Below are 26646 nucleotides of genomic sequence, written 5' to 3'. Positions count from 1 at the left end.
GCTCTGGCCAGCAAGTGCATCAGGCCTGAATGTTTCTCCAGAGGAGTGGAGGTAGCTGGGTACTGAATGGAAATATTTTCATGCTATTTCCATGTAGAGAAGTTCACCTTTTCAGAGAGTATTGCTTCATAGCAGGTTATACAAATAACAGTTAGTTTATATTTTCATTTCATTAATAGATACAGTAGACTCCAAACTGCTTACTTGCTTGAGAATCTCCAATATCCCTACTGTAGCATTTCACAGGGTCTACCAATAACCAAAGCTGTCTGCAGCAGTGAAAAATCTGCTTCAGCTAAATAATTACAAATGTTTGTAAAGGACACAGTTGCTGAGTCTTCTGTTCTTTGCACTGAATTACAGCAATATCACATTGGTGTTCTTGAGAATAATCTGTTTTACCAAATAATGTTTGAATAAATTTGAGGACTGCTGTTTTTGCTGTACAGTTTGGTACAAAGAATCTCAGATATTTAAGTAACAAGCTCTGCCTCTTATGTAAGTGACTCTGGATCAAAGCAGATAAGTGTTTCTGATCATTTGAAAACCAAATATTTTTCAAGTCCTCGAGAACAAGGATTTGTTTTATTGCTTTTTAGTGGACATACATTCTAGAAGCCTAGTAAAGTGTGCAAATATATTTTCAGACACTATTAGGAATGGAGTTTCATAGCAAGAACTGAAAAGTACTCTGCACAAGAATATACTTCACAGGCAGTGCACCAAGAGATACATGGGCAGATGAATATGCCACCCCTGCTCTATCTGGAAGCATCATAATTTCTAGACCTTTTGATAGTAATTATAAGCATATGATTAGTTTCTGAGGCATTAAAACTATTCTACCAAAAGTATTTTTTATTCTGAGCTAGCATATAGATAGTATCGATGACTACAGGACTACCACTGTCTATATAACGTAGTGGTTGAAGCCGAGGACCATGGTTCCCATTTAGAAACCTGAACAAAAGGGGATAGATTTTCTAAAGCATTTAATGTGTTGTACCTGAAAAATGTCCCTAATTTGTTCTTTAGCCGGCATCCTTTATATATAAATATATCTTAGATGCAGGTATCTTCTGGTCTTTCTAATTGTAGCAGTGGTGAACATACTTCCTCTGAAGTCAACTTGTAATCTGGTAATAAATTTCATGTAATGCCTTGCACACGTTTCAATTCTGTTAATTTTAGTTAATTTCTTTTTCATTTCATAAGCATTCAGGGAAAAGTCAGGCTATATTTTTCAGCTTGAAGATGAGGATGGATTTTTCTCTTCTTTAAAAACTTTTGGTCAACTGTGCTACTTTGGGATTCATGGAATTAAAGCAGATTTATGGTCTGATTTCAGTCAGTGTTTGGCCAATTTGCCTAGCAATATAAAGCATCTTATTGTGTAAAATAGCCCATAGGTTACTACTGCCTGCTCTTGGGGTATTTGTTCCTGCTTTAAAAAAAAAATAAAATTAAAAAATCTGGTTTTATATTTGAGTTAATTGTTTTAAAGCCACTTCCAGTATACCCTTGTTACTAAGCCTGCTTCATTATTGGAAGCCAGAAGAAATAGATAAAAGAAAAAAAGAACATTAATTCTCATGAACCACATGAGAAAAAACACGTAAAATTTAGTATCTGAACAATGCAGGCATGGAGTGCACGAATGTGTTATAAAGTGAGCAATGACTGAAGTAAATGCCCATGTGATGTGAATGTGAGTCTACAGGGAAAACATCAGAAGGTGAGAAAAAGGAAAACAATGCCATTGCAACGTAAGGATGGTGTACAGACAAAATGTGTTAGTCTGAATACTAAATGTGTTATGTGAATACCCTACTTGAGCTGATTCCTCCTATACTGCAGAGTGTTATGCTGTCATATGTCATCTGGGCTCCCTTTTCTGCTTATATTTACCATGCACATTAAATATTCAACTGCTTTTCAGTGATGCGTGCAGTAATGCTGGCCTTATGAGGAGCTCTCTTGTCTTTTCCAGCTAAGATGCATCAGATAACCTTACTGTCTTTGCATCCTAATGTTTTTGTACCTTATGTTATGACACATATTAAATATGTTTCTTGCAATATCCTTTTAGAAAATTTAGTTAAATCCTGTGTTTTGAATACAGACTAATAGAAAAATAGCAAAGGATATTAAGGGGCTGTTCTGCTCTGAGAAACAATTGTAAAAACAGCATTGTGACATTTGCAATGACTTCCAGAGCAGAACTGCTCATTTTACAAATCTAAAGATGTTTCTTCTTACTGCGCATTTGACCTGGCACAGGAATAAAGCTGGGTTCTCTCCGCTCATACCATCAACGGTAAAGAGTCTGCCACGATGGGTGATCTACAGCCATGCGAATGACATGAAAACAAATAAATTCCAGCTTTTTCCCCGCTCAGTTGCACTGACCCTGCTAGGCTAATAGAAATATGAAAAGCGTACTTCTGTCACAAACTAATATTATTTCAATAACCTGTCATCAGACTGCAATGAGTTTACCTGTACTGCCTGTGTTTTTCTCCAAAGAGCTGGCATGCTGGGGCTTTTCTGTAAGTGAGGCACTGCAGGGAGTAACCCCACAGTACTGGAGAAGGCCCCTCGTGCCTGCAGCCACCGCCTGATGGAACCAGCACCCTGCTCCAGTCCAGAGCTGAGGAGCATCAGGAAAGCTGACAGGTAAGAGGGGAATTCTGCTCCCTGGCTGTTCTCCTACCCCATGGTTTGCTCCCAGCTTGGACAGACAGAGAGCAGGAGTGTGCCAGGGGCTGGATGTGCTGCTGTGGTCGTCGGAGGATGAGAGCATCCATTTTGAACAAGGGTTCAGTCCTCAGTGCTTTGGTCCTCAAGTACCACTGGCTTCAGTAGGACTTGGGGCCATGTAAACAAGAGCGGTCTTAGGCATCTCCAATTTCATGAGGTTATTTTATTGGGAGGTAAAGACCTCAAATGCGGTGAGTTAGCTACATATAATGTGATGTCCAGAAAATTAGTACTTATTTTGGAAATATTTTACTGTATGTATTATCCTTTCTCAATAGGCTGCAAGAGCACCAGAGAAGACAAAAAGCACAGCAGAAACACGTGCTCATTTGCTAAGCTCTCAGCCCAATGCTCCATCGCCTTGCTCCACCTCACTGGAGCCTGGAGCTGAGGTGCATGTATGGCAAGGCCCTCTGTTTGCTCCCTGTGGGGTACAACAGCTGGGATGAGCTTTTCGGTGAGCCAGGGCACACCCAGCTCTGCAGCAGGTGCTGAGGAGGAACAGCAGGTTTGTCTTAAATCAGGGCAGTAGCACTTCTCAGTTTTGGTTGACTTACCCAGCTTTACTTCGTCATTTTACCACACTCCTGGGGCTGGCTGCTGAATATTGCTCTCTTAGTGTTGCCAATATTGAGCATTTAAACTTAGGCTAAGAAGAAAAATGATTACATTGCCTTAAAATAATCGTATTTCAGTATGTTTAAAAAAAAAAAATATCTGTGTTCTATTTCTGACTTTCTGTGGCTCTTTGGACTTTCTTCCAGTTAGGAAGGCCTATCAGCTTGTCTTGTATCACAGAGTCTGAAATCTGTGTGTTGGAGCATAAACGAGAGATATCTACAGCAGAATCATTTGTTCAGATTAAAGATGTCGACAGTATTACTATCCTTGTTTCACAAATGAACAAACTCTAAGTATGGAAATGCCCTAAACATCTGCAGTAGGAAAGAAATTCCAGGACAGGATCAAACCTAAAATGATCACAAGGAGAAAAAAGTTCTTTCAGCAAATACTTTTACACAAATGTGTACATTTCTCCTTTGGGATTTTTTGTTTCTATTTCTCAGATTTGAAGAAGCAGAACATAAATACTTCTCTCGCACTTCATCTCCTAAAATTTGAAAAGTTCTCTGCTGAAAAGAGAAGGTGAAATATTTTGTTTGTTTGTCTTGTTTCAAAGAATATAAAATTCTTCTACATTTTTGTAACCTCAGGACATAAACTGATGAAAATACTGGCTCAGAACTGATGCAATGTGAAAAGTAACCGGCATGGCTGTATTTGTAACTGTATTGCTCTATAGTTGTTGAAAAGAATGCTTTCCATCTTTTTGTCTACTAGAAAGACAGATGTATATAAGAGCAAGACAAACAGGTAAAGCTGTGGTGAGACTGGGTGTCATCGTTACATTCCTGTTGTCCACATCTTCTAGTTGAATGATCATTATGCATTAATAGCTTCAAAAGTATGAATATGTAAATAGTTAGGGAATGCATTATTCATGAATCACCAGGCATTAATTATTGTAATTAAGTATCATTTGCTACGTTCATATTACTAACCTTTGCAGTTAATGAATACATTAGTTAATCGCTGTAGTGCATATTCAATCAAAATTCCGTGTGCCTGTGCTATGGAAGCCTGGGAGAGTTTTACTGAATTTAGATTCAATATTGAACAAATCTTACATGCTTATCGGTGTATTTTTAATGACACTAAATGTGAATCATAACCTCCAGTGCATGATGCTTGTCCTTGTGCCCAGGAGGATCGAATGGTACCAGCTGGAAGCAGGTATGAAAGCAACAGCCGTGCACATCAGAGCACAGCAGTAGCTACCTTAAGCAGAACTTTAATTCTGGGATGTGAAATCCACCACCACTTTCAAGTTTCATGTATATTCACGCGTACAATAGGAGAGAGTATGCTTTGTGAGGAAGTGCTGTCCCGAAGGTGTAGCAGATGATAACGCTCGAGAAACCATTTCAAAGCACAGCCTGAGCTGTTCACCAGTCAGCGCGGGGACCACATTTGCCTTTTGCTATGCACAGCACAGGCAGAATGGGCTCTGGAGCCTAATGGGGCCTCAGGGCACTCTTGAAACACAAAGTAAAAGGAACAACCAAATTCTGCTTTTTTTTTTTTAATTCTCTGGAGGTGTTCTTCAGGTAATAATTGTCCAAGTATCACAAACTGAACACTTGCTGGAGGTTTTTTGTTTGTTTGTTTTTGTGGCTATTTTTTAGGCTACTGTATAGCTTGCAGTTTTTGAGGTAGAAATTGTGTAGAATTTTTCATTGCAAACAAAGGTTTTGCCATTTTTAGAGAAAATCACTAAATCAAGTTATAAAAATTCCAGTTCAAGTGCTAAAAGCTGACATATGGATAAAGTGCCCTCCCAGCTGAACCTTTGGGTGTTAGGCCAGGAAAAATATTTGCAATGAAGAAAAGGAAACTTGATTTAATCACTATGAGTCTGAAGCAGATTTTTTGCCATTTTTAGTTTCACCGACATACTGTAGTCACATGCATTTAGTAAACTGATTATGGGATCTAGTTTCTTAAAAATTAAATGAACTGAGATTAAGAGAATTCAAATAACATTCGGCATTGAGGATACTTTCAAATTCACAAACACATGGGCTCTTTGCAGCTAAAACTGTGATAGGCAGAGCCTGAATTGCATTACAGCAGCTCCAGAGGAAGGTCCCTCGGAACCTGGATTTTAAGGTTCAGAAGTAGGAGCTATCATCTAAAAATCATACAAAAAACAGTGCTTAGCATTTTTTCATGTTTGTTTCTAAAACTTTCCTTTAAAATGTCCTAAACTTACTTTTCATTTAAATAATATTGTTGGTAATGTTATTTTAATTAATCTGGATTTTTTTTTTTAATTTTTTTTTTTCCCCTTAACCTTTTATACTAGACCTGTGAAGTCTGTTCTCCACTGGAGATCTGTGCACGGGGGAGACCCAGCCTACAGGCTGTGACAACTCAAAGGGAAGGGCTGACCTGTCGGAATGCACCTCCTAACACCCAACGGTTTAGTAAGTATTGACTTTTTTTGTAAGTATTGGAGGGAGGAACCAAGTGGTAAAAGTCACTTTGAGCCATGTGGACCTTTCATAAGCCCTTCCTCTCTGAGCTGTTGGTTTGGGGCTGATCGGTTGTTCAGCTGTGCTACAGGAGGCACCGGGGGCTGCCCAGGACAGGGACTGCCCTGGGTGCTGCCAGCACACCTGAGAGCAACTTGGAGATGGAACCACTGCTGGTGGGCAAAGCATGGTACACCTGATGCAAATGGATAGAGCCAATAGCAGAAAATGAGGAGCAGACAGAGAGACAAAGACACAGGGTTTATTTTGTGCACAAAGGTAGGAAAGTCCTGTACACATGTACAATGTAGTAGAGCATACAGAAGTACAGAGAGGAAAAGAGCAGCGTAGCTGAAGTCGAGAGATGCTTCGTGATGACAAGGCATGAGAGGAAGGAAAGAATTCGAGTGCAGGAACGGAGAACATTTTCGCAGTGTGTACGCAGAGACTGAACTGCTGCTCTGCACGTAGTATATTCTAGATGAGTAACTTCCATATTCCTTTAAATCCATATAAAGCCTGTATGTAATACTGGATATACTCTCACATCAAACTTCTAGTGTTGACGAGAGTTTTGGAATTTCTATACAGATACATTTGTTGGTTTGCATACTGTGCTTACAGCTGCAGTATGTCAGACATACTATTAATACACGTACTGGTTTCTAGATTTCTTCAATGTTAATACCAGGATGAAATTTTTACTAACTGTAGGTTATCCATACTATGTAAAGCACATAACATCTCAATTTTTTTATGTGGGATTTGAGATAAAACCAAAAATTTTATTGTGATTTTTTTTAATTTAGATTTTTTTTTAAAGATTGGTTTGGAAACCTTTGGTTATAAGCATCATTTTCATCATAAGAATTTTCAGAATTCATATTTTCTTGCTTTTATTTAGTATTTGAAAAAGATGTGATAGCTTTAATTTCAAATTATTTCTGATGCCGTCTAAATTTTTTGTTTCAATAATACTATACCAAGAAACATTTTAAGCCAGGATGAAATGAAAACTATGGTCTGCAGTAAAATTTCCAGCATAATACATTCATAGAATCATAGAAACACAAGGTTGGAAAGGACCTACAAAATCATCTAGTCCAACCATCCTCCTATCACCAATACTGCATTGTTTTATTTTAACTCAGAACAATGGGAATGCTTTCATTTTGGTTTGTTTTACCTTGGTATTTTAAGCCAAAATGCAAACATGTCACACTGAAGTATTGATTTCATTTTAAAAAATGTATATATTTTCCTCTGAAATTGTAAGATCGATCATGCTACTTTTTTTTTTTCCCCCCAGAAGGGGGGAAAAAAAACAAACAATCAACCAAAAAAAAAAAAAAAACCACCACAGTTATTCAAAATTGTATTTTCATTGAAGAAAAAAAAATCCAAAATACAGTTTGATTTTGGTTTGTTGTCTTTGCCTGTGTTACATTTTTCAAAATTTTACAAATCATTCCCACCAAGAAAGGTAACTGAGCCCTACAACTGATAGAAAACAGTTCTGTTTTTGACTCTGACACATTAATTTCATCCCCAGTGATGGAAAATACATTCCCATCACCTATTTATTGCTTGCTTACAAAGAGGAAAGGAAATTTTAGCTGCATAATATTTTTTTTTTCCACAAGAGATCAAAGATAAAATTACGCCAACCAATTTTCGGTGAGATATTGATAACAAAGAGGTTATCCTTGTGTAATACAATTGTTATAAGTAAATGTATTGTGCTTAAGTTTTCATGCTAAGGCAGGTGCTTGATACAGGGATATGTGACATCACAGGGATAAATCATGGTATTTTCCACCAATGTGTAAAGGAATGTGTTTTATATTTTTTTCTGAAAATACGAGTCATATTTTCAATAATACTATTGTTGCTGAAATTATGCTTTGAACGGCATTCAGAAAAAATAACAAATTTGGGGACACTTCTGAAAAGTGGGAGATAAAAGGCAGAGACTTGATTCTCAGGCAGTAATTTCTGTTGTATCCTGCTGTGGCAAACCAGGAACCTCAATATCTCATTTAGGACTCTCTGGATTCATAAAATCTCATTGTATAGCATTAGTTAGTTCTTTCTGTAACTCTGCTACCTGCCATCATCACTCAAGGACACTATTTTAAATGACTAAAACGAGTACAGAACCTATACAAACATGACATGATCGTAAATGCCTGAAGAAATGTTTGCACAGTTCATGAATGGCTTTTGCATTAAAGCATTGTTTAGAAAATGAAAAACTCACTTTTTACTGCTGTTTTTACATGTAACAATTTATGTCAGTAGTGTCTACTCTCACAAAGGCATTTACAGATTCAGATATTTTACATTTTTTACATATATTTGCTAAACCTCTCAGTATTCATAATTTTCATGTCCCTAATTTTCATTATTTAAAGAATTCATGTACAACTGATCAACTGTACTACCCTGATTTCTTCCTCAGAAGGAATAAAAGAATGATTTTTTGTCTGATGACACTCATATCTATTAATGGATTACATAGACTTAGTTAAAGTTGTAGAAGTCTTTGGAAAAAAAAAAAAGGCAAATGATTTTAAAACCTAATGTATTTACTAAGGTTTTCTTGAAAGAAGAATCTAAATGAAGATTGAGACAGCTGCAGCTTATCTCAGTATAATGCATTGGAGGTGTAGAGGCTACTGGAGCAGAGGTGCAGGATTAGAGTTACCAGTGCAGTACTGCACTAATCCAAATGGATGTACAAGTGGGCTCAGTGTGTTGCCAACTGCTAATCCAAACCAGTATCTAATTATCCAAAAATCCTATAGACGATTTCACAGGTAGGAGATAAACTGTCAAAGAAATAGCAGTGAACATGGTATGTGATACAGAGATAGTGGCATCAGCAAGATTTTTATGGTAAAATTAACCTCACTGAAGGCAATGGATCTTTGCCACCCATTGCAGCAGGGGCCTGAATGCCACCATCATTGTATCTTACAGTTCCCTTTATTGTGCATTGCTTCTTGGTGTGCCCCACTGCTCATGCTGGCAGTGTGCACATGGTGAAATGCTTGGGTGGAGGTGGGATGGGACACTTTTTAAGATCTGCTAGCATTTGATCTAAAACAAAGTGAGAGCACTAACATGGATCCACAGTGGTTCATGAAACAGGCAAGAACTTGGTCCTGAGCATTTGCACCACAAAGTTCTCATCATTCACTTTGTTAGATTATATTAAAAGGAACATGATGTTACCTAAGAGGTTTGTTTCCACGTTGCAACCAAAGTTGAAGAATAATTATATAAAACTGAACATTTCATGTAAGTTCAACAAATATAAAATGATTTTTAAAATTCAGATGCTTGCATTGCTTTGCTAAGCTGTTTGGAAAAGGCATCTTCTGTTGCACTAAACCAAGAGTTAAAAGGCTGCTAATAGTCTTCCTGGTCACCCCACTCGACTGCTGGATCATCATCCATTCGCAGAATAAGATAGGAGAGAAGCTGAAAGAGATTCTGCCACAACAGTAAAGAGACAAAAAAGGAGAGGTCGCTTACATCGATCTCACAGCGGTCCCCAGCGTAGTTCACGTCGCAGAGGCAGTGGAATTTGTTGAGCAAATTCTGGCAGAGGCCCCCGTTCAGGCACGGGTCAGAACTGCACTCATCAATGTCCTTTTCACACCTAGAGGTAAGAGAGGAAACAGTGATCCTCTGAAATCACGTACAAAATGCATAAAACTGGCACATTTTTAATTCAGAAGCTTTTTGGTGGGAGGGTGCTCTTTTTGAAATACATAGTATACTTCCACATGTGTTTATGGTCTTATTATTAGCCATGCTTAAATCTTGAACTTCCTGTGTTATATTAAAACACAGATAGATAAGCTGGAAATGCCTTTTCTGTAGAGTATTTCCTGGTTAATGGTGCTTAGCAACATGAAATGTATGTTGCTGTGTAATTTTAGAGCTGGATCCAGCACGGCCCTGCTAAAAGCTTGCTTGTCCATTCTCATTCTTACTGCGAGATGAGGGCACGTTTTCCTTATCAGTAATTTGGACCTACGTCAAACACGTGCATATTTTTTTTCACAACAGAGTGCCTCTGGGAATACTCACTTGCTTTTTTTTTTCTCAATTAGAAATGCCATTAGATGCCCGGCACAATCTTCTACCCAGTCTCTCTGAGGACATGGGCATCGAAAATGGTAAGGAAAGGAGATGCAGAGTAATGTTTTAGAAGCTTAAATATGTATCATTGCATGCTTTTGAGTTAATTTTGATGAGAAAGGAAACCCGAGCTCTTAATTTCTTAAAGCAACTAATTGAACATTAATGAAAAACGTGTGAGATTTTTTGGAAACAAGTAATGAGTTGGTGCCTTTCTGCTCTGGCAAAGCTTCCCCCTTAATTCCCTACCTCATTTTCTTAAAATAATGGTAATGGTCACTCCTATTTTTTCCAGATAAAGAGTTATGTTCACCCTTGAAGTAGAATGTGTGAAATTATAAGGAATTGCTTTGTTTAGTTGTATCTATAACCACCCAATAAACTGTGTTACATTAGAGAAGAGCTGTTCTTTATATTAAATGCGCTTAGCTGGTTTTCTTAGTTAATACATGAAAAAGTTTCCACCCCTTCTTCCAATGACAAATTACATTCACATTCTTCAAAAAGCTGACATTAAAGTATTAATTCAATATGTAAAAATTGTATGGCTATGAACTTAACCTATGCAAAACTGAAAAACAGCTAGAAAATAAAATAGTCCAGGGCATGAGATGCCTGAATTCAACTGAACTTCTGGAAGATGTGAAGTAGGTAATTAGATAATTTTGATAATACTGGCCTGGATTCAAGGAATAGCCTGTTTTCAAGAGACAGCAATATCTCCCTTAATGAAGAGTAATCTTTTCACATTTCCCTTTCCACATATTACCAAGTTTATTCTTTTTTTTTTTTTTTTTTTTTTTTTTTTTTAACTTGTGATCCCCAATCGATTGACATGGAAAGACGCTGTTTTCTCTATATTGTACATCAGTGGCTTTCTTAGGGATGAAATATTGTCTTTAAAGGAATATGTCTGCTTTATCAGTCTAATCAATAAATATACCAAAGGGTTTTGCTTTGAATTTTCTTATTAACTGACATATTTATAGTTGTTCTGAAAAAAAAGAAGTCTTGTGTTTGAGGTGAAATTTTCTCATTTGGTGTACTAACTTCTGCAAATGCAGAAATACTTCTGGTTTATGGTGCAGCAGCCTGGAGGTAAAGAGGACAAATAGTCGATTTTAGACATTGGAGAAGAATGCCTTGCTGTGATAGTCAGTTATAGTGCAGTGTGCTTGGTACAAGGCTGCTGCTCAATATGAGGATCATGGGAACTATAAAATAGAGATTATTGCCAGCCTGTGGGATGGATGTAAGCAAGGCTCATTCCCAAAGCTGTAGTTAGCACGTTGTCTGGCAGGGAAAGGAAAAAGGAAAAAACACTTTCCCTCTACCTCAAAATCCTGAGAAAAATACACACCAAAGAATTGCCTGAGAATATGCTTTTATTATTTTTTTTTTACTATTATTTTATTTTTTAACCTTTTTTTAACTGTTGTGGCATGGCACACAGACCTTCTGGCTGAGTTAAACAGCACAGCACAGACGTGTCTGCCAACCACACAGAGCATTGAGTGGGTGGAAACTTTCATTTCATCCGTCCGTTATGGCTTACTGTACTGTTTCCACAAAGTCCATGGATTAATAAGTTTTGAGAGAATTAAAACCTTTTGTTGAAAATTGCTTTGTGCTTTCATAGCCAGCATAGCTTGGTGCTATTGAAGCTTTGGATATTGTACTAAAATGTAATGCTAATTTCACTAAGAGTGAAAGCCATTCATTTTCTGTTTCTGTTCTGCATTCCCTTTCTTACTACCCAGAAAGGTGCTGTTACCTCAGGCTATATTATGACTGGGACAATGTCCTTCTATGTTTTTACAGCACCTGATGCACTGAGACCATCAAGCTTCCTTATTCCCAAGCCTTTTGTAGACAACAAACAAGGGGTTAAGAGTGAATTGTGGCAATCTGCTATATGACACAAATTTTGCTGTGGGAAAGGCTCTCTGTTTCAGACTACCCTATAAGATATAAAAAGTACTTCTCAGCTTGACTATTAATAATAATCCTGTATTAATAATAATTATTAATATAATAATCCTGTTTTTGTATTTTGGCATTCAGTAAAAAATAAAATAAAATAAAAAATAAAAATAAATAAAAATAAATAAAAATAAATAAATAAACAATAAAAAAAATAAAAAAGCTGCAATACCAGCAAGTATTTCATGTCATGCCATCCCTGTAGAATAGATTGTATATTCACAGTGGATATGTGTGAAAAACAAACAGCTTTGCATATTCTTGTATCACTATACTGTAGCTGATTTTTATATATGAGCAGGATATGTGCATTTATGTGTGTCCATACATGAAAAGGTAATATTCTTCTTTGCCATATACAAAATTGGCATGGGATCCAAAGAACAGGCACGTGGAAGAAAGTGTAAGATGCCAGCTAAGGAATAATGGCTTGTCCTGGAATTGGTGGTGCTGTGTGGGAATGACCCTTCCTGCATTAATTTGTGATTCTTGTCTGAGTGCTATACTTTTGGGACCTCAAAGGCAGTGCAGCAAGGAACTGCTGCATTTGAAAACCAACTTTGTCTGTATTTCTGCAGGAGGGTGATTCCCCAGTAGATGGTACACTCTAGACCCTTCTGGAACAGCTTTTGGAGGAATTGCTCCACACAGTGAAGCATCTCACCGTTCTCCAGCAAATCCCGGCAGGCACACACACGCCAGCTCACCGCTGAGATCAGTACAGTTGCCGTAATTGAAACAGGTAAGATTTCTGTCTTCATTCCCACAAACCGTATGCGGTAACTTTCTGTACCTAGATAAATAAGAAGGCAATGGCAGTTGTTATTTGCTTGTCCACTTCTGCATGTCTTGTGCTTGTGCTCATCTTCTCCTTTGAGTCTATGTCATTGCTTTACTGGAAAATATTGAGATCTACCTTGCAGATTTGTTGTCTGCATGCAGAACCTAGCACTGTGAGTCTCCCAGAAAGCACAGTGCTCCTGCTGGCAAATACTGCCCAATGCAAATGGGGTGACCACCCAGCCATGGAGGTGCACACACCTGGTGCCTCCTTGGTTCTTCCCCTGGCAAGGAAACCCCATGGCTGTGTGGTTGCAGGCTGGTGCTGGGGGCTGGCCGCTGCCTGTGCTGTGAGGCTGGGGTGGAAGCAGTGCTGCACTGTCTGTGGATGGACAGCAGGAGCTGGAGCCTGAGGCTCACATAGTGTGTGTGTTACTCATACTTAACTACCTGAATTAGGGTTTGCCTTCTCAAGGATTTTCTGGCAAGTTAATGATTCATTGCTTTTTAGGAAAAACAAAAAAAGGGGCAGTGCTCTGCCTGGGTTAGTGGCTTGGATCTGTGTGACACCCAAATATCTTAGAAGAACTCAAAAGAGGGATCTAACATACAAGATAGAGCATATTGGGCCAATATAAGGCATCTTCCAACTGATCCACATCTAACTGATCTCTAAAGCTTTCTGTACTGCAGATTCTTTATATATCAATTCTGCAGCCACAATTAATATGTAAATTGATGCATAGTATAAAATACAAGTCTGTATTTGATGTGCATTGAAATGGGAGCATCAGTGGTGTAGTAATCCCTCAGATGACACCTTAAAAAATCATTTGGACCTGCCTAGTTTATATTACCTGCAAAGTTTTCCAGTGAAGTTGCTAGCACACAGGCACGAGTATCCATTAACCCCATCTATGCAAGTGGCCCCGTTAGCACACTGGTGGCCACGACAGTTGTCTATGTCCTCTTCACAGTTTAACCCTGTGTAGCCAGGTTCACAAATGCACTCGTACGAGGCAATCCTGTCCGTGCAGTTTCCATGAACACAGGGGTTGGAAAAGCATTCATCGATGTTGGTCTCGCAGTGGGTGCCTGTCCATCCCTGGGCACACACGCAGCGGTAGGAGGTGTAGAAGTCTTCGCATGTCCCCTCGTGCATACAGGGATCTGAGCTGCAGGCATCTACCTGCAAACAGCCAGTAAGAGTAGGGTTTGCAGATATTTTGAGAAATTGTTCCTCCTGAGGTTTTTTAGTGTGGACAGCAGCATTTTCAAAGTAGGAGAGATAAATGCCACTGATTTCTATGGTGCTCATACATCCTCGCAGGCCATCCAGACTGTCAAAAGCCTTGTCAGCCACATAGATGTCAGTCTCTTCTCTTAAAAAGTTGAGGCTTCCTGTGGCAGTTGCGCTAGTTGCAGTGTCTTTCTTGTCATCTATATCAATGTGCCACCTCGAAAACTGGGACAGGGGCTCCACCATAGAGACCATCACCTGATGCCACTTCCCATCGCTCACAGGCAGTGAACTAGCGAGGGTCAGCTTATAAAAGCTGTTGCCGCTTTGCAGCTGGAAGAGTAGTTTGGAGTTGTGAATACTGATGGTAACAAACTCTGGCTCCTTCTCTGCATACAGCAGTATCACATCTGTGTCCCTAGTTCGAAAGCCAAATATGATATTGGTGAGGTCTCTGCTGATTTTTCCATTGCTTCTGTAAAATATCGCGCTGCTTCGGCCGCTAAACACTGCATTAGCAAGACCTGTGCAAAGATAATAATTGAAAAACCAGGCCAGCTTTAAAACAATATGTGTGGACAGTATCTCTTCAGTGTCCCCATGCTCCCTGTCATTGAATTCCTTTTGTATCTGCTGAAAAACAACCAAATTCCACCAGAGTTTCAGTGATCCTTGCTTGCCTCTTGCAGCCACAGAGGTTACAGGGCAGTGCCAGCACCAATGTCCCTGGTGTCACGGGAGTTGCGTGGCTTTGTGTCACCTGAAGCTCTATTTCTGGAGCTTTGAGTGCGTTTTCTCTGTGACTTGAGAAGGGGGACTGGCCCTATTTACTGTAATGTAAATCAGAAGTATCAGTAGTAAAAAAAAACTATGGAAGTACATAACCATAGATACTAGTTGGGCCCTGCTTCTTCTTACGAGGGGAGCCCATCTCGGGCACTTAGCAAAGAAATAATAGCAAAAGACCAGGCCAGCAAGGCTGATGGGGCTCAATAGCTTTTTATAGGCTTTTATGGACATAGCCAAATCTGACTGATGTAACCATAATGATACTATTTTAAATGGTATTTTGGGAAGAGGTTAAATGATTATGTTAGTTGCATGAATATATTAAGATTGAAAAAGTATTTAGCTATTAGGTATCTCTTCTCATTGTAGTACTTGTCTACAATATCAGTTCCTGTATTCACATTTGTAGTCAATAGGTAGGAAATGATAGGTACTATTTACTTGCACTTCTCTGCTTCATTGGTGTTATCTCTTGTTCTTCCTTAGGCAGGGGAGTTGACCATGACTGTATACAGCTCAGACCTGAGGCTGAGAGAGTTTTTCCAAAGGAGACGTGTTTGTCTGTATTTGTTCCCTATGCATCGACAACTAGTTTTTCCCCATGAGGGACCAGCATTGGGTGAACCTTTGTTCTCAATGCCTCTTTTCTTAGATAAGGCATTAAGAGGTTTTAGAAAGTATTTGGTTGGATCCCAATCTATTCTCACTGATGCAAAAAGGATGACTCTCATTGAAGTCAGTTGGCAAAAAGCCACTTCAAAATCAATGTGGGAAGTCGTGCCTGTTGTGCTTAAAGCCAGCTTCTCCCGCTGCGTGCAGGCTGCCGCAGCCTCGCTGCCGGCACTGAGCCTGCGCTGGCGGGACTGGGAGGGCAGCAGAGGACTCGGTTTATACTGCTGTGAGTGAAAATTGATGGGCAGCATTATGGCAGTTTTATGGACGTCTTCACAAAGGTATTTGACATCTTTCATTAACATGGTTTCTACTAAAATGCACTAACTCAGTGGACTATAAATTTGCACATTCTGAGATTTATGAGGATTATAGACAGGGAGGAAAGACAGGAGGAATGTCTTCTGCTTGTACTTAAGACAAATTTAGCTCTGCAAGATCCCAGCACTGAGGTAAGGTGGAATTCTGAGCTTTCTCTGGGCTCAGTAAATCTCAGGAAAAAGAACCCCGGGGAACCCCAGTGCAAGATTATGGCTGGGGAGCAGCAGCAGATGAGAACTTGCCATTCACTGCAGAGTAAATGCTAAAGCAATTTACCTGAAACCTCCCAACGATGCAGGCAATAAGCACCATGAATTATTGTACTGCTCAGTGACTGTCTATCCCAATACTAATGCAGTCTTTCTCACAAGAGAGGTTTCCCCTAAGGAAACCATACCAAAAATGAAACTCAGATTTTTTCAGAAATTATTTCTGACTTTTTTAAACATTTCACAAAGCTGTTTTAGCTGTTTTTAAGCTTAAAAGCTAAAATACTCCTGCTGAAATCCTTTTAAATCCTGACCACAGCTAGGCATCTGGATGTGCTTTTACTCTTAGTTGTGCCACTGGGCATAAGGTTTTGCGGTTACTTGATGCTCCCCACTTCAGCTTCTTCTATCTAGCTTCTCTTTTTTTTTTTTTTTTTCATAGTTGGAGTTCATGTTTTATTAAAATGCAATAGTGAATTTTATGAGAGAACATATTTGATCATATTTGATGTTGTCATTAAATATGTCTGTTATAGAAGGTGCTATTATTTTAATTTCAGTAATTATTTTAATTTCAGCTGTTAATTTTAACAAGTGATGCAGTGCTGATTCTAACAATCTCAATGAAAATAGCATGATACTGATCTGCTTCTTAATTGTCTATGGTATAAATCTTTTGCTGACCAACCTTCTCATTCCTAAGAGTCATGACATGAAGAATGTCAGACATTTTAACAGCTTCCATCAGACTTTGTGTATTTGTCTTCCTTCACAGCATCATTAAGACTTCCTTTAATAGTAAAAAACTATGTATATATATATATATAAAGAAAATAAATAAAAAAGGACAAAAAGGACAAAATATTTCTTCCTAATCCTTTCTTGCCTTTTAAATTCTGCTTCAGTTCAGGGTGGCAAATGAAGGTATTTAGGGTGGCTAATGTTCTTAAGACAGCCAATGGCCATCACTTTTCAAACTAATATACTGCCTGTAATGCAAGTGCTTCTTACAAAGATACTGGTTTAATAGCTGTACTGCTGACATTAGGGTGACTTCCTTCAAACATTTCTTTATCATCTTTCTTTAACATTAAAGAAAAATCAAGTGATACAAAGTATGTCATGTAGCTTGTGTTTTCAAGAGGATAGAGAACATCCTAAGGTTAATCCAACACTAGATATCCTCTTATCTCTTTGCAGTACAGGGATGTGGGGTGCACTTGCACTCTGGTGGTGTAGTGATCTGTTCTGCAACCTTGACAAGTTATGTTGAAAAAGTCAAATGTGAAGGTCGTGCAAACATCAGTGTCTGTGTCATGGGGTCTGTCTGAAAATACCTGTGTTTGGTAGGGCAGAATTTTCCAATTAACTTGACTCTACTTACAATTAACATGGTTATTATTATAATATAGAAATAGCATTTGAATGAACCTTGAAAAAAGTGAATATTGAGTTTTATGGAAATGCTGATGACAATTTCAATTGTTTCTAACCTCAAGAGATGACAGGAATAACTGAAATGTACCTACATTCAAATCCTTGGTGCACCAGCTGGCATTGTGCTTCTTGAGGACAGGGCCCAAGCTCACACCACTTAACTTCCTCGCATGCTTTCCCTGCTGTATTAGGGGGACATGTGCAAGTGAAGTCATCCCAGAGTGAATAGCATACACCACCGTTATGGCAAGGGTTGGACTATGGGGAAAGAGAAGAGACAACCTAAGTATGAGTAAATCTTGTTGGACTCACAACTCTAAGGATATGGGACTGTTTGGCAAGAAGGATAATTCTGTTTATTTCAGGTGGAAAGCAAAGACCAGTGCTAAGACTGCATAGAGTAATTAATTGGTGAACAACAGTATTGTAACCTTAAAATATTTTCATTCTCTACTATGCCAATAGCTCTTGCTGCTGATATCCATCATATGTAATGTAACAGAATCTGCTTTTTTCTAGCATTTCTACACATTTTCCTAAGATATCATTATTATCAAATATTGTATGGAAGGGTAATAAATATTATTTTTTAATTACCCATGACGAACTTGTGAAGATGTTACAAAAAAATGTCCTTCTTACCTTGCAGAGGTTGTCACCCATGCAGCCTCGGGTGACATTGATCAGGGTTCGGTTGACAAAAGAATTCTGGGAGTTGGTGATGGGGAAGAATTCCAGTGGCTGGTTATTCACTCTTACATCTTGGATGCAGCCTTTGAAATACCTGCCATTTCTATTAGTTTCTCTGTTATCTGGTAGGCCTCCGATGTAAAGAATTTTCTTGCTCTGGGTGGATAGTACTGGAGTAGAAATAAAGCCTAGGTATCGGGAGGACTGGAACAGTTCAATCTTATTTGGTTCTACTTTTAACATTATTAAGTAGAAGTTTCCATCATTCATAGAGTGTTTCCCTAATAATTTTATGGAATTTAGAGCTAACACTGTGAGTTTCCCACCTTCTAAGTAGACTATTAGGTAGACAGAGGTACTGTTTCTCAAAGCCAGTAACAAGCCAGAAGATTTGCGTGTTCGGACAAACATTGATATATTCAGATTTTCATTCTGAGTGGCATCAACAGAAAAAGCAGCATAGCCTGAGGAGTCCTCAGATCCAAACCGGCCCGGAATATACTCTTGGGATTAGCGATAGGGGAAAAAAGAAAGAAAGAGAATGGAGAAAAACAAAATAGTTAAGGCTAAATGACAAAGAAGCCAATACAATGATCAAATAGCTACTTTTGGTAATATTTACTTATGGTAGTAAGATGTGCTGGTATTAATGGATGTATAAGGACTTGATCCAGCCATAAAGGGCTTCTATTCCCAAACTTCTGTAGGTTTCCATGGCTGTAACATTAGGCCACAGTACAGGACCAGATGTTACATTATTGTGCATATTTTTCCCCTTTATCATGCTCTGTGTAATGCTGTGTTTTCAAACAGTTAAATAAGGACAGATTTCTCCATTTTCCTGGATTGGTCATCAGAAAGATAATTTTGAAAGAAACTAACTGGTTTGATCCTTTGATGACCATGGAAGTTAATATAATTCTGGATCTATGTGATTTTCTATTTTGCATTGGTTTCAATCACAGAAATAGTCAAAAGCTGCTCAGCAAATATCTCTTGTGTACAACTTCCAAATAGCACACCCATTTTGTCCTGCATAGGCTCCCCAGTTCTTCAACAGACTTTCTGTTGCTGGAGCTCAGTACGTGCTCATTTGAGTCCTGCTCATTCCTGAGTGCTCATAACACTACTGTGTCATGGGGAAAAATGATCCAGGACTGAGTAAGCCTTTTTATTTTTTTCTGCTTATCAATTAAAATGATTAAACCAAAAACATCTGTCTCCCTGCCTTACTCTCTATTTTCAGTAATGATTTTCAGACTTGTAAGGATACCAAATATGTAGTCCAAACCGTATTTTATTCTGATGAATCATCTCGTTAAAGCACAACAAAGTGTTTCTATTTTTACACTTCAAGTTTCATGATCTTGTCCTCAGCATTATAGACTTCCTGCCTAAACACTTTCAAGAGCTATTTTTTAATATATCAAATTCATAGAAAGAACAAACCTAGCCTTTTTTTTTTTTAATGCTCACATAGCTGAACAGTCAGTCCCCTTTTGCGCAGTAAAACTCTTAGAGTGAGACCTCGTAGGCCAAGTTCCTGCCTGCAGCACTACTCTTTTTTTATGACTACATTAAAATAAGCAATGAAAATAGGGTACTGACTGTGAAGCCCCTAACAGACCCTTAATAATCACACTGCACTACTATGTGGCAAAGTAGTATTATTTAGCGACAGGAAAAAATCCCTTGCTTGTTCCTAAATGATTTCATAAATTAATTTAAAAAAAATAAATAGTTCTTTGCATAAGATTACCTTTATTTTTAGATGACTGTTAAAAATCTGGTATGTAGAAATATGTGCTTGTTGGAATGGGTGTTTTGAGGCATGATACCTCTTTAGCCAATACCTCTTCTGTACTATTGGTACTGGAGACTGAAATATTTTTTCATGTCAGGAAAAAGAAAATTTCAGCTAGAGTTATGAATCATTAGTCTTCAAAGAGGTATTTCATGTTTACAATTACTTTGTTGTATTTCCCTCTATTTATAAATACATACATATACATATATATCATCAGTCTGATCTGTTTGATGAGATGGCTAGCATCACCTTGGTCAATATTAACCTCTTGGGTCACAACATGTGGATGTTGATCAAAATGAGTCAACATCTGTTTGTTATTTTGTGTATGTAGAGAAAATATTGCTTCTTGTCAATTAAATACTTGGCAGCAACTTTTCTTCAAAAAGACACTAGCATTTCTTACGTTATCCTTTACCACAAGTCTCCCCCACTCTGCCTTTTAAGAAACCTGTCACAGCCTTTTAAATATGGCATATATCTAGAACCTATGTATCAAAATGGCATGGTGCCATAATTTGCAAGGAATATTGTGGTCAGCAGAAGAAAAAAAAAAAAAAAAAGCACACTTTCTAATCATTCTCAACAGTTCTAATGCCAGTATAAGCCTCTCCTGGCCCTGACTGGTTTTAATTTTGCTTCATATAAGGAGGCAAACATATTTACCAGATGTTGTCCTATACTCCAAAGTTGCTTTCCAAACATTTGGATAAATTACAGCTAGACTTCAAAGCAGTCTGTTACAATTACCTCTCAGACTCTGTCATTTTGCAATAAGGGAAAAAAAACAATATTGAAAAGTATTGATAACTGTTAAGTATAGCATACAAAATGAACTTGTATTCGAACATTTTGAAATGCATTTCAAGCTGCAGCTTTCTGCAGCGATACATCCAATAGGCCCTTGGGGCCAGCCGTTCAGCTGGTGCAGGTCAGTGTGGCTTCCCTGGCCGCGGTGCTGCCCTGCCAGCCTACACCAGGTTAGTCTGTCCATTCTCACCTGACCACAACACTGCTGTGGCACTTCATTTTTTAGATTTCTTGGTAAATGTATATATATATATATTTATTTATTTATTTATTTATTTATCTGTGTATCTACACGTTATTGTATGTATTCTTCTTCCCTAAGCATTTGCTGTGGTTGAACATGTGTGCGTGGTTAGTAAGGGGACAGATGGGGAAGCAGGGGCAAGGCACTGCAGGGAGGACTCAGTCCTGTGCATTTTTCAAAACCCCTAAAATGTTTGCCGAGGAAGGATTGCAGAGCCCACCCCAAGACATTCCTGAGGGGTGCTTATTTACAGCTCCAGAGTTACTCACTGCCGTTCCCGCACCAGATGTGGTACAGCAGGGAGCTGTGCAGGGACCTGCTCATGTCCTCCCACTTGGCCTCGGACTGCACTTGGAAAGATGACTTCTAGCAGGGAACGTGCTACAGGCATTGCCAGCTTTTGAATCCCTGGTTGTCGCTGCCAAAAGGGCTGTTTTCTGAGATGTGGTCTTCTGTTCACTGAGACAGGGACACATCTTCCTCTGGTCACCAAACAGTTATCTGGCAGCAACAGCCTCTGCTAGCTGCTGCCCAGAGTTGTGTTGGACTCGGCTGAGATGAATGGGCCTCGGTCCCAGTCTCTGAAGCCCTGGCTTCTCCTCAGGCTAATCAGATTAAGTTAATAGCATAATCCCATTCATTTTGTAAAATTGGAATCTCTCCCTCTCTCTCTTTCTCTTTTATTTTTTTATTTTTATTTATTTATTTATTTTTTTATTTTAACATGCAGTACTTTTGCTGGCTTATTATTGCCTTAAATGAGTTTCTTTATAAAAGCCTAGAGAGCTTGAGGATAAAATTTTGAAAGAATGCTTTGAAAATAAGACTTCAACTCCAAGTGACTTGGTTGCTTTCTAAATTTTACTCCAGTGAACTACAGTTTTCCAGAGTTTATGGAGTGCTAAGAGTGCTAAGATTTTAAAACTGCTGGATGAGCAGAATCCACCAGTTTAGCCTGACTTTTTTTTTTTTTTTTTTTTTTTTTTAAGGCTGAAAAGCAGCCTTCCTGGGAAAATAACTAGAAAATAATGAACATGTGCTGCTACTAACCTCTTGTGGTTTCTTACCAGTGGGCAATAAGTTCCAGAGATCGTAAGGCACACGCTGGTTCATCACTGAGATAAGCAGGCCAGTATGTTTTGAACAACCACTAATGCCAACAGCGTGATCTTACCTGCTGAGCAGTGGGGCCCTGTGTAAGGCCGGTAGCAATCGCAGTGGTAACTCAGCCACAGGTTGGTGCAGCGTCCCCTATTCTGACAGGGGTGGTTTTCACACCAGTCCTTTTTAGTACATCCTGTCTTGACATTTAAAGACGATTCAGGTGATGCATTCTCTGGAGTAATAACATTCAAGTCTATTTCAATATCCTGAAGACAGCCTACAAATGAAGGTGTAGAATGTATATTATTGATGTTAAGCAGAGAGCTGCTGCTAATGTTCCCCACTGGTAAGCTGCCCAAAAATGTGCTCTGAAATGCAAGCCTCACGTGATCATTATCTATCACAGCAGAAGTTTTATTGACACATGATTCTGCACAAGAGCTGTCAAGTAAATTAAGAGTAACAGCTCTTGCCAAGGTTACCTCCACTGAATGCCATTCTCCATCACTGACATTATGTGAAATATGCAAAAGAGCCTGTGGCTGGTTTTTGACTTGCACAGACAAGTGTAAGTAGCCATTCAGTAACTCCAGCTTCACGAATGTGTCTTTCTCCCCTCGATGAAACAGAAGGGTTGTGGGTTGCACAGTCTGAAACCTCAGGTTTACATTATAGAAAGATTCCTTTTTAGGGGTTGTGGGATTCTTCAACCAAAGGAAACTGTTTCCTTGAAAAGAAAATGTAGTTATGGTTTCACAGTGTATTCCAGTATATCCAGGTGAGCATATGCAGCTGAATCCATGTTGGCCATTTTTTAAATGTGGGATACAAATTCCATTATTTTGGCATTGCTGATCAGTACAGCCATGGAGAATTTCTGTGCAGTTCCAGCCGCCGTAATAAATCCCTTCTTTGTCTGCAGGTGGGCAATGGCAAGTGTAATTCCCAGGAAAATTCTCACAAATTCCACCATTTTGGCAAGGGTTCATGTAACATTCATTGATGTCTTCATCACAGTGAATACCTGAAGAACAAAGAATTAGACATTTTGGAGTGAACAACTAGAGCCCAGAATTGTGTTTTTAAGAACTTGTACTTTCTTAAATTATCTTTAATTTAAGAATAAAATTCTCAGAGTAAGCAGGGAACTGTGCAGTGTAACAGTGAGAAATGCAAAGAGCATCCCTGAATCCTATCAAAATTGGGGTGAGGTACAGTGGGATGCACCTTAACCACAGTAAACGTGCAATTGCACATTTCAGGAGCAGTTGCATGTTGCAGGTCTTCACAGATGGAAGCAGAGGTGATTTCTGGTCCATCAGCTATATCTCATACTAAGAGGAGAATTGTCGTGGGACATGAGGATGTGAGAAAAGCTGTTGGAAGGGTTTGAACCCATGTGGCCCAGAAAAATGTTACTGGTACTGTATATCTACAGGGAAACATCCTTTACTTGTCCTATTTGCAAACTATAAAGAAAAGAGGAACAGAGTGTCTTCCCAAACATCCCAGAGCCTGATGATTAAAGCATGGGTGATAGTGAGTCATAGTTGCTTTTCTTCCATGTAGTGCATGGTTTCTTGTGTATTGTGTAAAGGAGAGCTCCTCATCTCAACTTGACTGGAATTTGATAGATGTAAACCAAGTATGCATAGTGGGTCAGGCTGCACAAAGACAAATCTGTTTGCCTTGTAAAACTTATCTGTTTATCCCTCTGCAGTGTTGTTTTATCTATAAAATTGTAATTATAGTAATTCTCCCTTGAACATTTAAATGACTGATAAGTATGAAATGGATCAGGGAAAATCTGTTTCTTATCCCGCTTGGAAGCATTCAAAATATCCAAATGTTTTTTTGAAGACTCATGCAAAATACAGCTCTTAGTATTTCCCCTGTTCTGGAGAAGAATATGAAATGCTAGTTTGGAACTAACCGCAAAGTATTGTCTGCACAAAGTAATTAATAGACATAATTATGCCTGTCCCTGCAGCAGCATTGCCTCAAGCAGCTCGTCACTGGCTTATCGTGTTAGGTGCCTGTAAATTAGATCCTGAGGTATGCTGGGACTCTCACAGTTGCAGAGAGGTACAAGGCACCACACCTAGTTTTACATGCAAATTCACACAGAGCTTTATTTTTATAGCAAAATGCAGTCGTCTTCCATGAAAAATCACAGAGCAGCATTCAGCCACAACGAATAGCTTCAAACAGCAGCAGATAAATGTATCTACTCAGGCTAATTCCCCGCCTGTCTGTTTTATTCAATCACAATTGTAACTAGACCCGTCTCAGGGAGCGGTAAGTTCTGAGAGCCAGAAGGGACCTGGGAGTTGGCCAAGATTTGTTTTAAAGATTGGACAGAGTGAAGTGGTCATAGCATGCATGCAAAAGGCCCTCTTAGCAGTGATCTTCCTCACCGCAGTGCCCTCCTTCAATTACAGCACATGATCTGAAGCTTGAAGCAGAAACTATCAAGCACCGTAGTGCTCCTTCTGGTCTGACAGTGGGGTTTTACCGCAGCAGCCTCTCTTTTCGAGCCAGGCTTATATTTATTCCGATGTGAGATGTCTGTGTATACCTTAATGTGTAGTGGCATCTGGCAGAAATATGAATCATTAGGCCTGACTTTCTCAAAGTGACATGCACTTCCCAAACCTTTACTGACTGGGGGCCAGAACAATGCCTGCTTTACCCAGTTTGTGGCAATTTCTGTGTTAGCGACTTGTCCTGCTTTTACTGTTCTAGTATATGAAAAGTGAAGTTACCGTGAGCTGTTTCCTGTTTCAGTCAATGTTTTAGTACATCTCCTGCTTTGACATACACAGCAATGTGACCACGGGTCTTGTGTACTACTCAGTTTTACTATGACAGCTGTAGAAATATTGGTCTCATTGGGTTTTTGTGTCAGAGAGAAAAATTAATACAGCCTAAAAGCAGTAGGATCGGGTATGTATGCCTTGCCATAAAGCGTTAGGGTGGTCAGGGCAAACATAAGGATTTACAGACCGGGAGCTCCTATTAAACCTTTCATAGAAAACATCAGACAAGTGAATGGCATGCTACAGAAACTGTCTAGGTGCTTAGCTGCTGCATGTTCAGCTCTGAGTATGTTTGTTTATTATCCCACAGCACCTGCAAGGCATCATCTTTGCCTTGCAGCTTGTGGTCAGTGTTGCAGTAGTGTTGTTGTCCTCTGAAAGGGTGAAATAGACGCATGAACTGAACCCAACTTCACAGTTACGTTCAGTGTCTGTGTTGTTCTCTACCTCATAAAATTGAAAGGAAAATTAATGAGATGGTTTCATGAACATGCTAAACTTATTTGGAAATCATATATGTTTCTGTCTATAAGTTTAGATAACACACTAATAACACAAGCATCAGTGTCTAAGGAAGAAATTAAATTTGTTTTATGAAAATAAACAAATTGGTAGTGCATTCTTTGCCCATGGTGAATAATATCAGTTACTAAATGCAAAGTGACTACCACAGAGAGACCTCTCTCTCTATATATATATAATTTCATAAGCATTTCAGTGACTGAACACAAATGCTTATTTTCTAAGTAATGGTATTAATATGTTGAAAAATAATGATTTTGTGGATACCTCTATAAATATTTGTTTATGTATACATATAAATACAGATTCGATGTCTATTTCATAATAAGATTAGCACAAACATAAATATAGGTCACACCAAAAGACAAGCAAAAAAACATTTTTCTTCATAGAAGGAATAAATAAATCATCTGTTCTTACAAGTGGTGGTTGATATTGCTTGTTATCTGCCAACTGCTATGCAAAGACCACTGTCACTCAAGATAAAAGCACTCTAGATAAAAGGATTAGTCAATATTTATAGAACTGTATAAGCAGTTCAAATAGCTCAGGTTAGAAGAGAAGTTAGCATTTAAAAAAAAAAAAAAAAAGGATTCTGAAAAGATATACCAAAAGCAAGTGCAAGGGGAACTTTTTTTTTCTTTCTTTTTTTTTTTTTTTTTCTGTGGTTACATGCATCAGCTCAGCTAAACATGTTTGTGTTTTGGAATTGAAACCATTTTATCTTCTAAATATATTATATGCCTACCTAAAATTTCAGATAAAGATATTTTATTTTTTATTATATTTTGATAGATAATAGTTAATTTTTCCTCCTGTAAATTTTTATTCAAAACAGAGATGAAACAGCTCCTTTGACTCTGTTTGACAACCCCACTCATACCTTCATCTCCTTTTTTCACTTACACACTACCATTAGAGCGTAGCTATTGTCTACCCATTAACCTCTTAATTAAACTATGTTTCATATTTAGCAGAAAAGTTTTTCTTACAGAAGCAGAATGACAAAAGCAATTATTCAAGCATACTTCTGCTAAATGCCACTAACTTTCATTTTGATTAAACAAATATATGTGTTACCCAAATTACACTTTTTACACACACCTTTAGTCAGAAATCTCTCTACTTTCCCATTCCTTGACACTTTATAAATCATCATGCAAGTACAAGCAAGCAGTCTGGATAGACGTGACATACTCCGTACTACCTAAG

At 38.5% G+C, this 26646-nt stretch overlaps 1 protein-coding gene and 1 long non-coding RNA gene across 2 annotated transcripts in view; one reads left to right on the top strand and one right to left on the bottom strand.

The window, feature by feature from the left end:
• Positions 1–26646, bottom strand: part of CRB1 (crumbs cell polarity complex component 1) — a 98146-nt gene that overhangs the window by 11871 nt on the left and 59629 nt on the right. The window contains exons 6-11 of the mRNA XM_032192135.1: positions 22164–23117; positions 18081–18631; positions 17531–17696; positions 13628–14534; positions 12655–12783; positions 9396–9522 (exon numbers count right to left, since the gene is read on the bottom strand). Of these exons, the coding sequence (XP_032048026.1) occupies positions 9396–9522; positions 12655–12783; positions 13628–14534; positions 17531–17696; positions 18081–18631; positions 22164–23117 (2834 nt within the window). The remainder of the gene's footprint in view (positions 1–9395; positions 9523–12654; positions 12784–13627; positions 14535–17530; positions 17697–18080; positions 18632–22163; positions 23118–26646) is intronic.
• Positions 15670–26646, top strand: part of LOC116491815 — a 47033-nt gene continuing 36056 nt past the window's right edge. Inside the window, exon 1 of the long non-coding RNA XR_004253530.1 lies at positions 15670–15752. This is a non-coding gene — a long non-coding RNA (uncharacterized LOC116491815). The remainder of the gene's footprint in view (positions 15753–26646) is intronic.

Source organism: Aythya fuligula, chromosome 8 (genome assembly GCF_009819795.1).
Source record: "Aythya fuligula isolate bAytFul2 chromosome 8, bAytFul2.pri, whole genome shotgun sequence".
NCBI classification, from domain to species: Eukaryota; Metazoa; Chordata; class Aves; order Anseriformes; family Anatidae; genus Aythya; species Aythya fuligula.
The sequence above is the reverse complement of the archived record's forward strand: the minus strand, read 5'-3'. Positions and strand labels throughout refer to the sequence as shown.